Genomic DNA, 13,948 nt, shown 5'->3' with positions numbered 1-13,948 from the left:
AATGGAGTTGAGATTGGGAAGGGATATCCCAGCCAGTGAGCTGAGCTTCTGTCTCTACACTGAGAATAAGAGGCTGAGCAAGGAAAATGTGCGCCTGGTGTGAACGGTGCGGGTGATTTAATGAGAGCAGACACAGGTGAGTTGGAGGTACTCAGAAGGGTCACAGAGATCTGGAAAGGTCCCCACTGTCTGGAAGAAAGCAAATGTTGCACCCAGCTTCAGAAAGGGCCATAAGAACAATCTGGAGATCTACAGACTGGTTGGCCTCACTTCAGCCCCTGGGAAACTCATAATAGACGTAAGCTGAAATGAGAAATAAGGAGAAATCTTTTCACCATGAGGACAGTCAAGCACTGGACCAGGTTGCCCAAAGAGATCTCCATCCTTAAAGATTTTCAAGACCTTGCGGTATAAATCCCTGAATAACCTCATCTGACCTCATAGATGACCCTTCTTTGAGCAGAACGTTGGCCTTGATGTCTTCTGGAGATCCCTTCCAGCATGTAGTCCATATTGTGTGGTCAACCTACCAGGAAAGAAGCACTGCATTAGGACAGTAACTCAGAAAAGGAAGGACACGTTTAAAAAATAGTCTGTAGCTCTACATAGAGGTGAAATGCTGGACTTATACATTTTTTTCAGAAAGAAGCTTTTCTTTTAGAAAACCTGATCTTTAGGAAGATCATGTTAAGTGTTTAAAACATGTTCAGAGAAAGCAATAACCAGCATATTGGGATTTGAAAGGGCTTCAGAACTCATTCATCACTCTTTCACCTTCCTTTTGAATTTCTCAGAATAAGTTCCTGAAACCATACTTCTCTGTTTTTACCAAGTCTTCTGAATTTGATTCTGACCAGTTGAGGGAAACTGCCTGAGAATGTGAATATGAAAGGGAACATGGATGAAAGTGGGTAAGGGTAAATAAGTCATGATATTTAGGAAGAGAAGAACAGCAAGAAAATAAAACAGTTCAATGAAATAGCCTTCAGTAGATTTAGAAGACCGTTCCTCGGGGCAAGAGAGTGCAAGTAGATTATGAGATCCTCCAAAAAACTGGTAGTAAGGCCTGCATGCTGAGTGAAGAGAGGGAGTATAGCAAGAGAGAAAATAATGAGCTTTTCAGCAACCTGAAAAGGGAAAGCACACAGTGGAAAGTTTGTGCCATTGCTAAAAAATGAGGACAGAAATAATAAACATTGATAAAATTAGAAAAGCTGAGGTACAAAATAAGAACAACTAGCAGGGGATGTGAGATATCACAAGAATAATTGTAAACATGCATTTTAAAAGGAAAAGAGTTGGTCCACGAGTGATGGTAAGAAGACTGAAATGTTATTTTCTTGTTTGTTTGCTTTTTTGTTGTATTCTTCATTAAATGTCCAATGATGTTCAATAGCAAATGGAATTCACACTAGCAACAAAAGGTAGGAATGCAGGATAAAATACTGAAAGAGCAATTTAGAGACTAATTGGATGAGGAAGATGCTTTCAGATCAGCTTGGCTTGATGAAATTCATCCTGGGATATACAGAAAACTGGCTGATAAAATCGTAAAAGGGTTACCTTTAAAGACTTAAGGAGGCCTGGTGGGACTACAGTATTTGTGAAATGAGCAGAAATCCACCCTGGATCTCACACAGTAGTGTGTCCACGTAAAAATTAAAGTGCTGAATTTGCAAATGGTAGCAACATGGAGAAGACTGTAAGCACGCAGAAGTCCAATTTAGAAATCAGAATGGTGTTAATACGTCTGAGAAATGACTGAATTAAAAATAGGAGGTCAGGTGTACACAATTGCGCACCTCTCCACATCTTGTATGGCCAATCAACCCAGGAATGCTTGGCAGTAATTAACTGGTTTTTTAACATTTTTGTTAAGGTTAAGGACTATCTGTTAAAAGGTCATAGTCGATCAGAAGCCGAACATGTCATGAATCAACAGTGCCATGGTTTTAAAAGCAGCCATGCAGGATTGTATTAGCAGGAGATAGCTACTTACACAACGTGAAATATAACTCCTCTTGGTCCAGATAAAGCCTCAGCAGTAGTAGGAGCACAGCTGGAGATCTGTTTTCAGGTATGATTTTTAAAGTCACTTCTTCTGCAAGGATAACTCTGTAAATACTCTCCAGGCACATGGCTGTGTTCTAAACTTAAAATGATCTCCACAGAGCTGATAGAGGAGAAAAAAAAAAAAAAAGAAAAACAAACAAACAAAAAAAAACACTAAATGTTTTTAACAGAACAGAAGAGGTTGACTTCATTTTAGCAGGATCAAAAATCAGAGCATCTCTATGTCTTCACAAATGGTTAAGGCTGAAGCTGTTCTTTTTTGGATGCCAAAACCTGTTTCCACTGCATCGCTTTTGTAATGAAGTATAAATTTAAGACTCTTAAGGTGTCCAGCGTTAGAGTCCAAGTTTGGATCCTGTAGAGTTGCTGTAACCTCCTGAGGATGACCGAGAGCCCTTAAGTTAGAAACTTGTCTGCTTCCTTTACCTGTTCATGAAACCTGCTCTCTTAATTAAGACAGGAGTAAAAATTGATTTTTTTTTTTTTATTTTGAAAATATCTTTTACTGTAAAACAAATGGTATTTGTGACTAAATAAAGCAAACCCCAAGGGGAGGTTTGTAAGTATTCAGGAAACATAACTAGCTAAGCTCTACTCTGATAATTAGGATGATGGCCTATGAATAGGGAGCTTTGAAATCCAGTCCTTTTATTACTTCATCAGTTTCATCTGCAAAATTAGCACAAGAAATCCCCTTTTACTTCTTCTCAACTTCCAGTCCTGTGTCATTTCAGTAACTTTATAATTGGCATGTCGCTGGTGTTAACGTTTTGAGCTAATCTGCTGGTCCGAAGCGTGCAGGCCACTCTGTCTTTTGTGTGTCACACAACCTGGCTCACGCTTTCTTGCCTAACAGTGAGGGGAAGGTACTGGTGAAAATGAGTGTTGTATGAATGGTAAGATCTGATTTCTCAGCTCAAACGGCAGAGCAATGGCAGTGAGATCCATGCTGCACACGAGACAGACATCCCCACGCAGTCTGCTTGTGGAATGCCGATATTATTTGAAGCTAGCCCCTTTTCCCTTGCCACGGGGAATACTGAGCCTCGGGCTGCCAGGAGTGTATTTTTTAGATCAATTAACAGCTTTTCAGGTACAAAGTTCAATCAGCTTCTTCTGCGGCGCACACTTCATGAGATAGTCCTGACAGATAAAGTTAAGGCTTCTCCCTGGCACGTCACACCGAAATGACACGTCCTGGCATTGATGCGACTCCCAGGAAGCGAGGATGGCATGCTGCATAACTAACCTGTCATATGCTGTGCTGTGAGCTCATGTGTCAACAGGCTGCAAACTATGTTGGAGCATTGCAAGCGAGTTAAAATACCAGGCAGCTACATGATACGACATTTACCAGCTGTCCATTCCAACAGGAAAAGTGTCACTTCGTCTCCTAACCAGCGCGTAATTTATAAAAACAAATTCGATGGTAGGTAGATAGGGAGCGTTTGCTACTTGCTGTTGGGTCGTTCTGCTTTGTAGGAAAACAATTTGAAAGTGCAACCATGTTTCTTTGTATTTCAAAATAGGCTGCAAAATTTTATTGAGCAGATGCGCCTTTCGTAACCCTGTCCAGAATTCTTTTATATCTGCACTATTTAAGAGATACATGACACAAGTTTTTAATTCCCATCTCATATTTTCAGTATTTATCATTTGTATGATGTGTAATCCATTTATGTAAAATCATGGAATCACAGAACGGTTTGGGTTGGAAGAGACCTTAAAGAACATCTAGCTCCAACACCCCTACCAAGGACAGGGATGCCACCCACTAGATCAGGTTTATCTAAAAATAAATTCGTAATTATCTACCAATGCTAAGTATATACCAGCAGGTTAGTCCTATAGCTAATTTGAAGTTGGTTGGTAATTGTCTGTAATAGGTGTTACATAGGTAAATAAGAAGAATAATTTTCAAGCAGATGACATGTCTTTTATGAAGTTTTCTGATTTTCAAATAAATAGAGTGCATCGCATTACTGTTTATATTAAAGCATGGTTCATTACTAATTCAAAGCGTTCTTATTAGTATCATGTTTCTTGTTTTCTGACACCTTTTTTCAAATCCTTCCACGGGTACTGCTTTTTTTCCTTAGATTTAAAAATAAAACTAGTGAAAAGAGAAACTATGCTTTTCAGTTTTGTATCTGCATTAAAAAAAAAAGCCTAAGTTACATAGTTTTAAATTAGGGAGTGTTTTAAAATCAGTTTTAACTGCTGCAAAGTGAATGGAAAGCTGACTTCTAAGGACTTAACCTTCATTAAGCTGTAGCTGCAAGTTAGTTGTTATTTTGGATCAAGCTAAGACACTTCAGTGTAATAGGTCGCCCTTTCTCACAGAAAAGATGTCATATTCAAGATTTTGTTTTGTCAGTGTCAGGTTTCTAGAGACGAATGTGTTCAAGTTAGAGACATGCTCCCAAAATTTTGTCTTTGGAATTCTCATGGCATTTACTCTAATTACAGGAAACGTGAAGAAGAAAGTAAGAGAAAAGAAGCCAAGCTGCAGAAAGGAATGCAGAGCGTGGAACAAAGCAAGTTTCGAGTGCAACAGAATCCAGCAATTCGAGAGAAAACTACCAGCATCCTGCAGCTGCCTAACAAACAAACTGACGTACAGAGTAAGAGACCTCTCTCTCTCACTGCTTCCCAAATTCAACCAGGAAGAACCAGTAGAGGTTCGCCTAAAGCTTGTCACAACAAAGGGACACCAAAGGAGACTTGCCCGTCTTCAGAGCCTCAGAGCGATGGTCATAAAATCAGGCAAGGTTTGTAATAATTTTTATTTGGTCTAGTTATCCTTTTTGTCCATGTCTGGGGAAATTCATATGTAGGACCTGTTTTACTCTGTCATTTCTTGTTCTTTCATTATTTAAGCAATTCATATGGGACAGAGTTGGATACAGATTCCTGTTTGCGTGTGCTCTGTCAACTTAGGTAGTCAGAAATACTGATGTGCACGATAACATATCTACTTCTTCTATATCGAAATGCAATATTCATTATCTCCTACGTATGTTATTGCAGCTGTTGAGTTGCAGTAATTCTAGTAGCAGGTAAGTTATTTTTTGAGTTCTGTTCTTGATACTGCTTCTTTGCAGCTATCTAAGGAGGTTTATTTCAACGTGAAAAGGTGATCTAGAATACTTCAGTGATGTTCTTCTGTCTCTTCCCCAGTTGTTCAGACTGTTTTGCACATGTTGCTCTAATAAGTTAAATATTTTATGGTTGAAATAAAAAAGCATTCTACACGCCATATTTACAAACCAGGTAGTAGCTCCTGGTGAGTTAAGAATGACAAAGCCCTTTTTTCAAAGACTCTGTAAAGAGTAACTTTTTCAGAGATCAAAATGATGATGTGACAGTGCTGGAAATCTCATACATGTGAACTGAACGTCAGCTCTTTGCTGTTTTTATTGATGGCACTGGTAATTTTGTACTTGGCTTCACTGGGAGTGGAATTATGCCCCAGAAATCTTGGCATCAAAAGGCACATTTTTCTAAAATTGCAGTAGCACACTTCTAAATTTGTCAATTCCCTGTTGTAATAAAAGAGAGGGAATTTCCTTCTGCATTCCGGAAGATGAGAAAAAATAATACCATAGATTTAAAAAATAATTAATTAAAGTAATACTCGATTAAAATAGATTATATTATAGATTTTTTTTTCTTCCTGTCCTATAACAGACAGGACTATTTACCCATATGACAATCCTGTGCAAGTTAGAGTAGCCTCTCAGCCCATATTGACTTGTCAACGTGATAAATCTTCTCTGTCAGAGACATCATTGATGATAATCCTGAGTTTCTTCTGTATAAACTGCTAATCTGCCATATTCTGCTAACCAGAGGGTATCACTAAAGCATTACAGTGAGGTCAAATACAGGATGGTTTTACCAGGATTTGGATAACTTGAGTGATTTTCTTTGATCAAAGCTTTCTTTCTTTGCTTTTTCCACTTTTACATATCCTTTAACTGCTTCTCTCTCACATTTTGTCTGCTCTGTAAAGAAACCTTGCAACAAGGGAAAAATGGGAAGAACTTTGAAGTTTTATTTAGGGTATCAAGGAAGGTATTGACAGAACCATTGCTTTGGGTTTCCTGGATCAGTAGCTTACATTGACATTGTGTGGTGGGGTAGAGCAGGGTGGATAGAGCAGAAATTTGGCAAAGAAGCTGGAAACAAGGACAGTCTGTTAGGGTGTCCTCGCTGCAATCAGCAGGTGTGTTCACAAGGCTGCATTCTTCTGCCATGTGGTGAGCTGGTTTCTTTGGAAAAGACACCGTATTCAGGTAGGTGAAGAAACAGTTTTTCTCTGTGAACTTTTTTAGGCATCTAGTTCAGATTTAGTGAGCGAAAGAGAGATACTTGGAGAATGGTAAGCAATGACGAAGTCTGGGACTGTGCTATTCCAAGCAATCATTACCTCTTCTGATTCTTCCTGCTTATACTTTTTTTTTTTTCCATTTAAGTAATTGAGAAAAAAATAGAGTAATAAACTCTGGATCAGAGACTGAATGCTGAACGTTTATTTCCATTTCTCTGTTTTAAAGAATTATCGAGAAAACACATCAAAAGCAAGCCAAGTTGTGTCCATTTCCATTGTGGCAAAGCAGAAGAGGTGACAAAAGTTGAAGCCAAGCATCAGGTTGCAGCTGCTGCGGAAGTGGATGGAGAAAAGCACAGAGAGCACACCACCAAGGCAAATGGTACTTCTGCTCGTGGCAACAGAAGGCACGCTTCTGCTTGTAGGACTGCTAGTGCTGGGGAGAGATTACGAGATCAAAGTCAGTCTTCATCTGGTAACAGGGACCACAGTGAAGGAAATTCTGTGTTCGTGTGCAGCGTCAGTTGTGCTGGGGGAGTTGCGAGAAGTTCCAAGCAGTGTGAAGCTGTTCCAAAGGGCAAAAGGCATCAGCAAAAATCCAGAAGTAAAGAGGTAAACGATGAGAGATGCTCACCAGCTGGTTCTAGCAGACCAGGGAGTGCCAAAACGGTATTTGTAAACAGCAGAACTGCCAGCGTGCATGCCGTAGAACAAACTAACAATGTGGGAAATAATGAATTAGCGAAAAAGCCCTCCCCTTTATTGTCTGCTGAGACAGAATCTACCAGAACCGTGCCAAGAAATCCAGCAGCGTGTTCTGTCTCTGATGACAGTTTGAACTTGGAAAAAACAGGCATAATTGGATCCAGGAATGCAGATGATCAATTATGTTCTGTCGCATGGCAAAGTACAAATATTGAACTAATCCCTTTGGAGATTCGAATGCAGATAATAGAGAAAGAAAGAACAAGAAAAGAGCTGTTTCGGAAGAAGAACTACGCTGCCACGGTTATACAGAGGACGTGGAGAAGGTAAGGCTGCTATTTCAGTAGCTGGAGATGAGGCACAATTAGATGTAAATCACATTAGGCGTCAGCAATGTGTTTTATTTGGGCCTTTTGCTTGGAACATTACCAGTGATAAATCAGGAATTTAATAATCTTTCACCAAACCAGTGGAAGTGTGTGCCAGATGCCTAGAATTGCATTAGCAAGTTCATAAAAAGTGCAAGGTAAGTGATGACTTTTAATAATTGGAGGAGTTATTACACTTCTATTTCACGCGTTGATATTTCTCAGTAGAGCGTCGATCAGGATCCGCCTCAGCCCCGTGCTCACTGCTCTCACGTTCGTTAGCAGCCTTGCTCATGCAGGCAGCCTTGCTCGTGTCTCATGGCAAGGCCGTGACCAAAAATTGAAAGACCAGCTCTGAATCGCTGCTGTGTGAGCCTGCTGTGCTGGAAAGCAGAGATCTGGTGTTGTAATACCTCGTAGCTCTGCGAGGTGGTAACCACGAGGTTGTGCTGCCTGCGTTCAGCGCTGTTCCCAGGCTTAAAAAATCCTATGGTCCTGATTTTGCAAGGGGAGTACCATCCGTGTTCCCCATGGCACAAGGCACCAGGCAGCCAAGAGACAAGCATCACCAGCTTGTTGCTTGCCGAGTTTTGGGAACCCATCACATTTTACAGTTAACTTAGGAGGTGCAGAGAGGTTTCATCCTGGACAGAGGCAGCTGATGCTGGCCACTGCTGGAGGTGAGATGGGTACCACCACAGGTGCCCCATGGTCAAAGCTGGTGCTTCGTTTGTTCCTAAGCTGAAATGTGGCCGCTTAAACATTCACGTTGGCTCAACAAAACAAATGCTTCTGTTTGCTCCAGCTCTTTTACTGATTAGCTGAAGTATTTCCCAGCACGAGGTTGGGTTTACAGCCCTGTAATATTCCGGTTTATCTCTTCACTGTTGTTGGCATCCAAAAGTGACATTGGCTTTTGTAAGTACACCCCTATTCCAGGAGAATGCTAGCATTTGGGATCATGTTATTTTTAATCCATTTTGAGCCTTTTTTGGGGGGGGTGAAAATTCAGACTTTTTAATACAGTGTCACTGTACACAGTATTTCTGTACTTCTCTCATCTTTGGTGTCTGCTTGCTCTTTATGACATCTGCACATACATGTAGGTCTGCACACAAGTCTGCAAATCAAAGCTCTCACTTTTTTTTACCTTCCCAAATTTTCCCAAATGTTCTAAATTGTCCTTTAACTTCTCTTCTATTTCTGAACCTGAATTCTTGTTTTGCTTTCAGATCCTTTTGGATACCAAAAAGCAAAGGAAGTCAGGATTAGATTAGGGGAGCACATCCCTGCGTGATACCATTTCTTCTGAAGGTTACGCTGTTTTCAGTCAACAGAAGATTAAAATCCTTACAAAGCAGCAGGTGCCTGATACAGCTTCCAGTCAGTGTGAAGATACACACTGAGCGCTTGTGCAAATTACCTCACAAGACTTGGGATCTGAAGCCGTGTGTCCAGCTAGCTTACTTCTGCAGAAATCTCTCCATTCCATTTAAATTTTTGGCTATCTGAGGATTTTGGATAGATCTTTCCAAAATACCCACCTGTAAAACCATGGCGATGTGTTACCTAAACTGGAAGCGTGTGAAGGTTCATGCACAGACCAGTGTCTTGGCAGCAGGTGGTTGCTCACTTACTTAAAAGACTGTGGAAAACGTGGGGATTTAGGCTTGTTTAATAATCTGCCATTTAAAGAATCAATGAGGACAAGTAAATATATTTGTAGCACCTACAAAACTCAGACATTGTACAGAACATTAATGAGTATTGTAAATCCTGCAGGATTGCAAGGGAGGCTGCGTTTGCTCCTCCTCCTCTGGCTCCCAAGTCAGAGTGTCTCACCTGTTCGGCTTCGAGTCCAGGCTTGTGCGGGTGAACAGCCTGCACTTGGAGACAGACAGAACTGTAGAAAAATGTGCTCGAGTTTCAAATGTCTCAATTCCCAGCCTCGGCAGGCCTCGTAAATGCAGTCCCACAGAGCCCACGTCAAGGTGTGCGGCTTGCCAAAGGTTAAGTGCTCTTCCTGCTCGCTGAGGCTTGCGGAGCCCGTGTCTGCCTCGCTGTCTCCTCAGGAGCACTGGGGCCTGTCCCCTTCCCTGCGGCCCGCAGGGAGCTGACAGCAGCTGGGAGCGATTTGGTTGCTGGTACAGCTGGGCTGCTGCTGGAGTTGAGGGGTTTCAGCCTGTTCCTGCTCCACACACACCTTACCTTTCTTTTCTGTGCCTTACCTGTGCTGACTAAGTACTGGGTGTTTTGCTAAGGCACCACAGATCAGACCCACGGTGCACCAAACTTGGTCCCATTCTGCTTTTTCTCCCTAGAAAAGCGTTTCTTCCTCTGTCCCCCATTCACGCTCCTGTCCTGAGCTCAGGCAGTGCTTTGGATGCCGGCGGGGAAGCCGATCAATGCGTTCTGGCCGCGTACCAAACACTTACAATTAATATTTTACAAGTGTTGCTCAATGCTCGTTTGTGGCAGCTTTGTGCTGGGAAGATTCAGAGTTAATTGCCAGGCCAGTTAATTGACTTTGGGAGTGTGAAACGCCAATATCCGATTGAAGGCTTCTACCTGATTCAGGACCAAAAAAGAAATACAAGAAGGGCCCTCCTCATTTGCTGGGGCCACCAGGCACTCCAGGGGGAGGGACGGATAATCTGTGGTCAGCACGGGGCTGTGACCACACACAGGATGTTAGGGGCTGGGGAGGTGCTGAGGGGAAGGGGAGGAAAGCCAGAAGATTGCTGCCAACAGGGCAGGGGGGAGCATCTTTGGAGACCGTATGGAAACAGCACGGATTTCTGTAGGGATGTGCAGGTAGATTTGGCTTCCCTTGCATTGATTTACCCAAAATAACAATGTGGTCAAGTGGAGTCGAAAATGTGATATTATTTTGTGAATACAGAGAAAATGAGAAAATAGTATTGATTATAGTGCTACATCATAAATATTTATAGGTTTTCTCTCCTCCTGATTTTCTGATACCCATAACGCCAGGTCCCTATTAGCTGTGTGAGGCAAGGGATGCCTCCAGAACTGAACCCAGTTCCTACTTTTTCTTCTGAGCAAACATTTCTCGTCCGAGCGACTTGGCACATCCGTGGGAGTGCAGCTTCCCCAGTTCCTCTTGTAATCCCCCGCGAGAGCTGATGCATGGAAAGCACCGAAGTTAAAGCAGGTCACCTCAAACAAGCGCTCTTCTCTTTTCTGCCCTCTAGTTACCACCTGCGACAGGAGTTGTTCCGGCTTCTTGGCGCGAAGCGGCAGTGCAAAGATGAAGACAAATGGAGCCAAGAGGCAGCTGCCTTCCTCCTTCAGGTTGCCTGGAAGAAACAGCTGAGCCACAGCCCTCTGAAGTCAGCTCCTTCGTGTAAAACTCTGAAACCCGTGAGCAAAACCAGCTCAGCCATAAAAACCAGCAAGCAGTCCATCCTCAAGCAGATATACGGTAATTTTGTCTTATAACAAAGTGTTCCCTGCGTTTTGAATTCTTTCATACACTTCTTACCCAATTGTTAGGGATTTAAACTATTTATTTATAACAATGAGTTTGAGTCTCAGGTGCTGTGGGTAGTTCTGTAACTTCCTGGTTTTAAGAACCACCTCAGTGATTTAACATGGTTTCCTCTAAGAGCCATGCTAGCTGTATAACAGGTGCTAAGTCACTTCTGTTATGGCTCTGTAGTTCAAACAGCCAAAAAGGGTCAAAAAAAAAAATCAATAAAGGTACCACTTAATGTTCCTTCTGTTATATGCTATACTATATGTAGTGTGTATATGTATATATATGCTTTAAGACGTTTTCAAAGTTTGCTCAAAGCTTTGTTGAAGTTGTAACAATTTGCTGTCATACGAAACGTCTCATCATCATCCTCGTCATCAGTAAGAGTATTTGTTAGGAGAAAATAATGTAATTTATAGCTATTCATAACCACGTCTTTATAGGGATAAGCATAGAGCTGTTCTTGTTGTTTACTACAGGACGTTCTCAGGAAGGCAAAGGATGTCAGCCAGCAAGACCTTCCTCTAAGCTGAAACTTTCCGAGGTGCCACTGGTCTCAGGTAAGATGTATACACTTTAACAGTACCAGGAACATAACAAATGACTTTAATGTTTGTTTACTTATATATATGTCACTGGGATCATCTTAGAAAAGAAAAAAAAATCTGTTCAAGAGCTGGTATCTCACATCAAGACACGTAGCTGCTACCAACCTGGTGTGATTGTATGTTCTGTCACTGCTTTTGGACTTAGCTGAGCACTGTGCTTTTATCCTGATATTGAATCATTTATATGAAAACCTGTTTTGATTGGGCTATGGCAGAGCTTAATATCATGGATTTCTACAGTAATAAGCCACTCAGCTGAGGTTAAAATCACTTACAGATGCCTCTAACGGTGGTTCATCAGCACAAATATTTCCTAGCACTATGGAAGTAAAGGTAGTGGGTAACTGCATGGACTAAGAATTTACGTACCTGTTTCTTAGACATATATGCTTTAGTTGATGGATAAAATTTGAAGATCTGAAGTTAGTCATCTAATCTCTAACCTTGCTACTGAAATGGCTCAGTGGAGTTCCTGCCCTGTGCACAGGGCCTCAGTTATTTCATAGATTTGTTAATATGCAGAGAGTTTTAAGGCGTTAAAGAAAGCACGTGTATCTGCTGCTTAGCACAGGAACCACATAAGAAGTCATTACTAGGTCTTCCTTGGGAGAGCCTCCGTTGTATTTGTGACTGAAATTTTCTCTGTGGAACGGGCAGCGGGGAAGTAGGGGCTCCAGACAAGTACATGAGGGTTGGCATGAGGGGGACTGTCAAGACAATGCCAGCAGAGATAGGGCTACAATGTATCATACAGAATAGCACCCAAGGGCACAACCGGTAGAAATAGCATTGAGGTCAGTAAAGGTTGGAAGCTTTATGCACGGGGCAGTAATTTGACAGGTAAGTTAAAAATGAAGTCATGGTTGCCTCTCTGAGGAATATTCCTTCGGCAGATGCCTGTTTTGAGAACTTTGCATCTCCTGTAGTTCAGAGCCAGGCTGCAGACCGATAGGAAAAGCAAATGGCTGAAGGGAGACAGCAGTTCACATACTTTAACAGGAAAGTGAAATCCATTTTCCCCAAACACTGAAGTCAAAAGGCACTCCACCAGCAGACCTAGCCCTCAGTTTGTCATCTCTGCCTCACTATGAGACCAAGGCTTTTTTTTTCCTTCCACTGCTTGAAATAACTGCTTTAATTAAGAGGCACAACCAGACAGGTGTTTGATTGCCACCTTTTCATACAGCCCCCAATCTAAATGTTAAGAGAGCTTTAGCAAATAATGCTTCTTTTCGTGTAGCTTCCCAGGACAACAGATCTCCCTGTCTGCTGCTATAAAAAGGCTTTCTTCTGAGGCCTGCGTGTCCTTTACTTTCATAACTTGGTGACGAATAGGACGGTGATAGGAACTCTGCCCAGTTCCCGCAGAACACTACCCACTTTTATTCACCTAATAGGAGCTGGGGGAACTTTAGCCCTCGCTTAAAGACAATAACATGTTTTTCATCTGGCTGCCTTCGTGCATGACAACATTACGTTTGTTGGAAAAGTTCAGAGCTGTCAGTGGCTAATGCCAGATCCTCCACTTCTGACGTAGGTGCCTGGAGTAGGTCAGCGTGGACTGCTCAGTTTGAGTCCTCTCGTGCAGGAGGTGCGGCGGGGAAGGTGAAGCCTGACTATCAGCCCTAGTTTTCATGTTCCTAGAGCTTGTGGAAAAAGCACGCGGTGACAAATCTCTCACAGGAGACTGGCACCAAACTCATTGAACTCCTTGGCATAAGCAGAGCAAACGCTTCGGAGTGGGCACAGAAGGTAGCGAAAGGAAATACGCAAATTAGTAAGGAGCAGTGGGAGAGAGGAAGGAAGGACAGGTAGAAAAGGAATGAGTGTGTAATGGGATGTACAGACAATGGGTAGATGTTTAAAAACAAAAAACAAAAAAAACTGTTCTTGAGGATTGGGAAAATAATGCCTTTGTGAGTGTTATCAGTTAAAGTATTTGGAAAATGGAAGTTGATGATATATATATATTTAAATATAGATACCTTTTGTCAATTCAGTAAATGACAGCTGAAGAAGCTCTCTGCAGCAGGCCAGAAAGATAAGCCCCCTTTTTTGTTTCAGTGTCAATATCAGAAGTGTTCATGAAGCTACAAGGGAGGCTTTTTTTTTTGAACTATTGGCATTAGAAGGAATGTTTGCATCCAATCTCTACAAAACTGGGAAAAGAATACACACTGCTTGTAGCACATTACTCTAAATAAAAACATTGAATGAGTGAGTCCTGATGTTAAGCCAGACTCAAAACTGCAGCGAACGGGCAGCTGCTGTTCTGTTTTACTTTCTAGTAATTCAGGAAGCACTTGCTTTAACCCTGGACTAGCTGCCCTTATCTTCCAGAAACAACCCAGCACCTATCATT

At 41.9% G+C, this 13,948-nt stretch overlaps 1 protein-coding gene across 8 annotated transcripts in view; it reads left to right on the top strand.

Annotated features, from left to right (window-relative positions):
- INVS (inversin) overlaps nt 1-13,948 on the top strand; it is an 88,405-nt gene that overhangs the window by 71,090 nt on the left and 3,367 nt on the right. For 7 of the 8 annotated variants that reach the window (XM_068671277.1, XM_068671274.1, XM_068671278.1 and 4 more), the window contains 4 exons: nt 4,543-4,844; nt 6,633-7,437; nt 10,695-10,924; nt 11,458-11,538. In XM_068671277.1, coding sequence (XP_068527378.1) covers nt 4,543-4,844; nt 6,633-7,437; nt 10,695-10,924; nt 11,458-11,538 — 1,418 coding nt within the window. Of the gene's footprint in view, nt 1-4,542; nt 4,845-6,632; nt 7,438-10,694; nt 10,925-11,457; nt 11,539-13,123; nt 13,339-13,948 lie in introns of all 8 variants that reach the window. The other variant, XR_011092829.1, reaches the window with a different exon arrangement.

The sequence above is a fragment of the Anas acuta genome, chromosome 2, assembly GCF_963932015.1.
Source record: "Anas acuta chromosome 2, bAnaAcu1.1, whole genome shotgun sequence".
NCBI lineage: Eukaryota > Metazoa > Chordata > Aves > Anseriformes > Anatidae > Anas > Anas acuta.
Note: the sequence above shows the minus strand (reverse complement) of the source record. Positions and strands in the feature narration are given on the sequence as shown.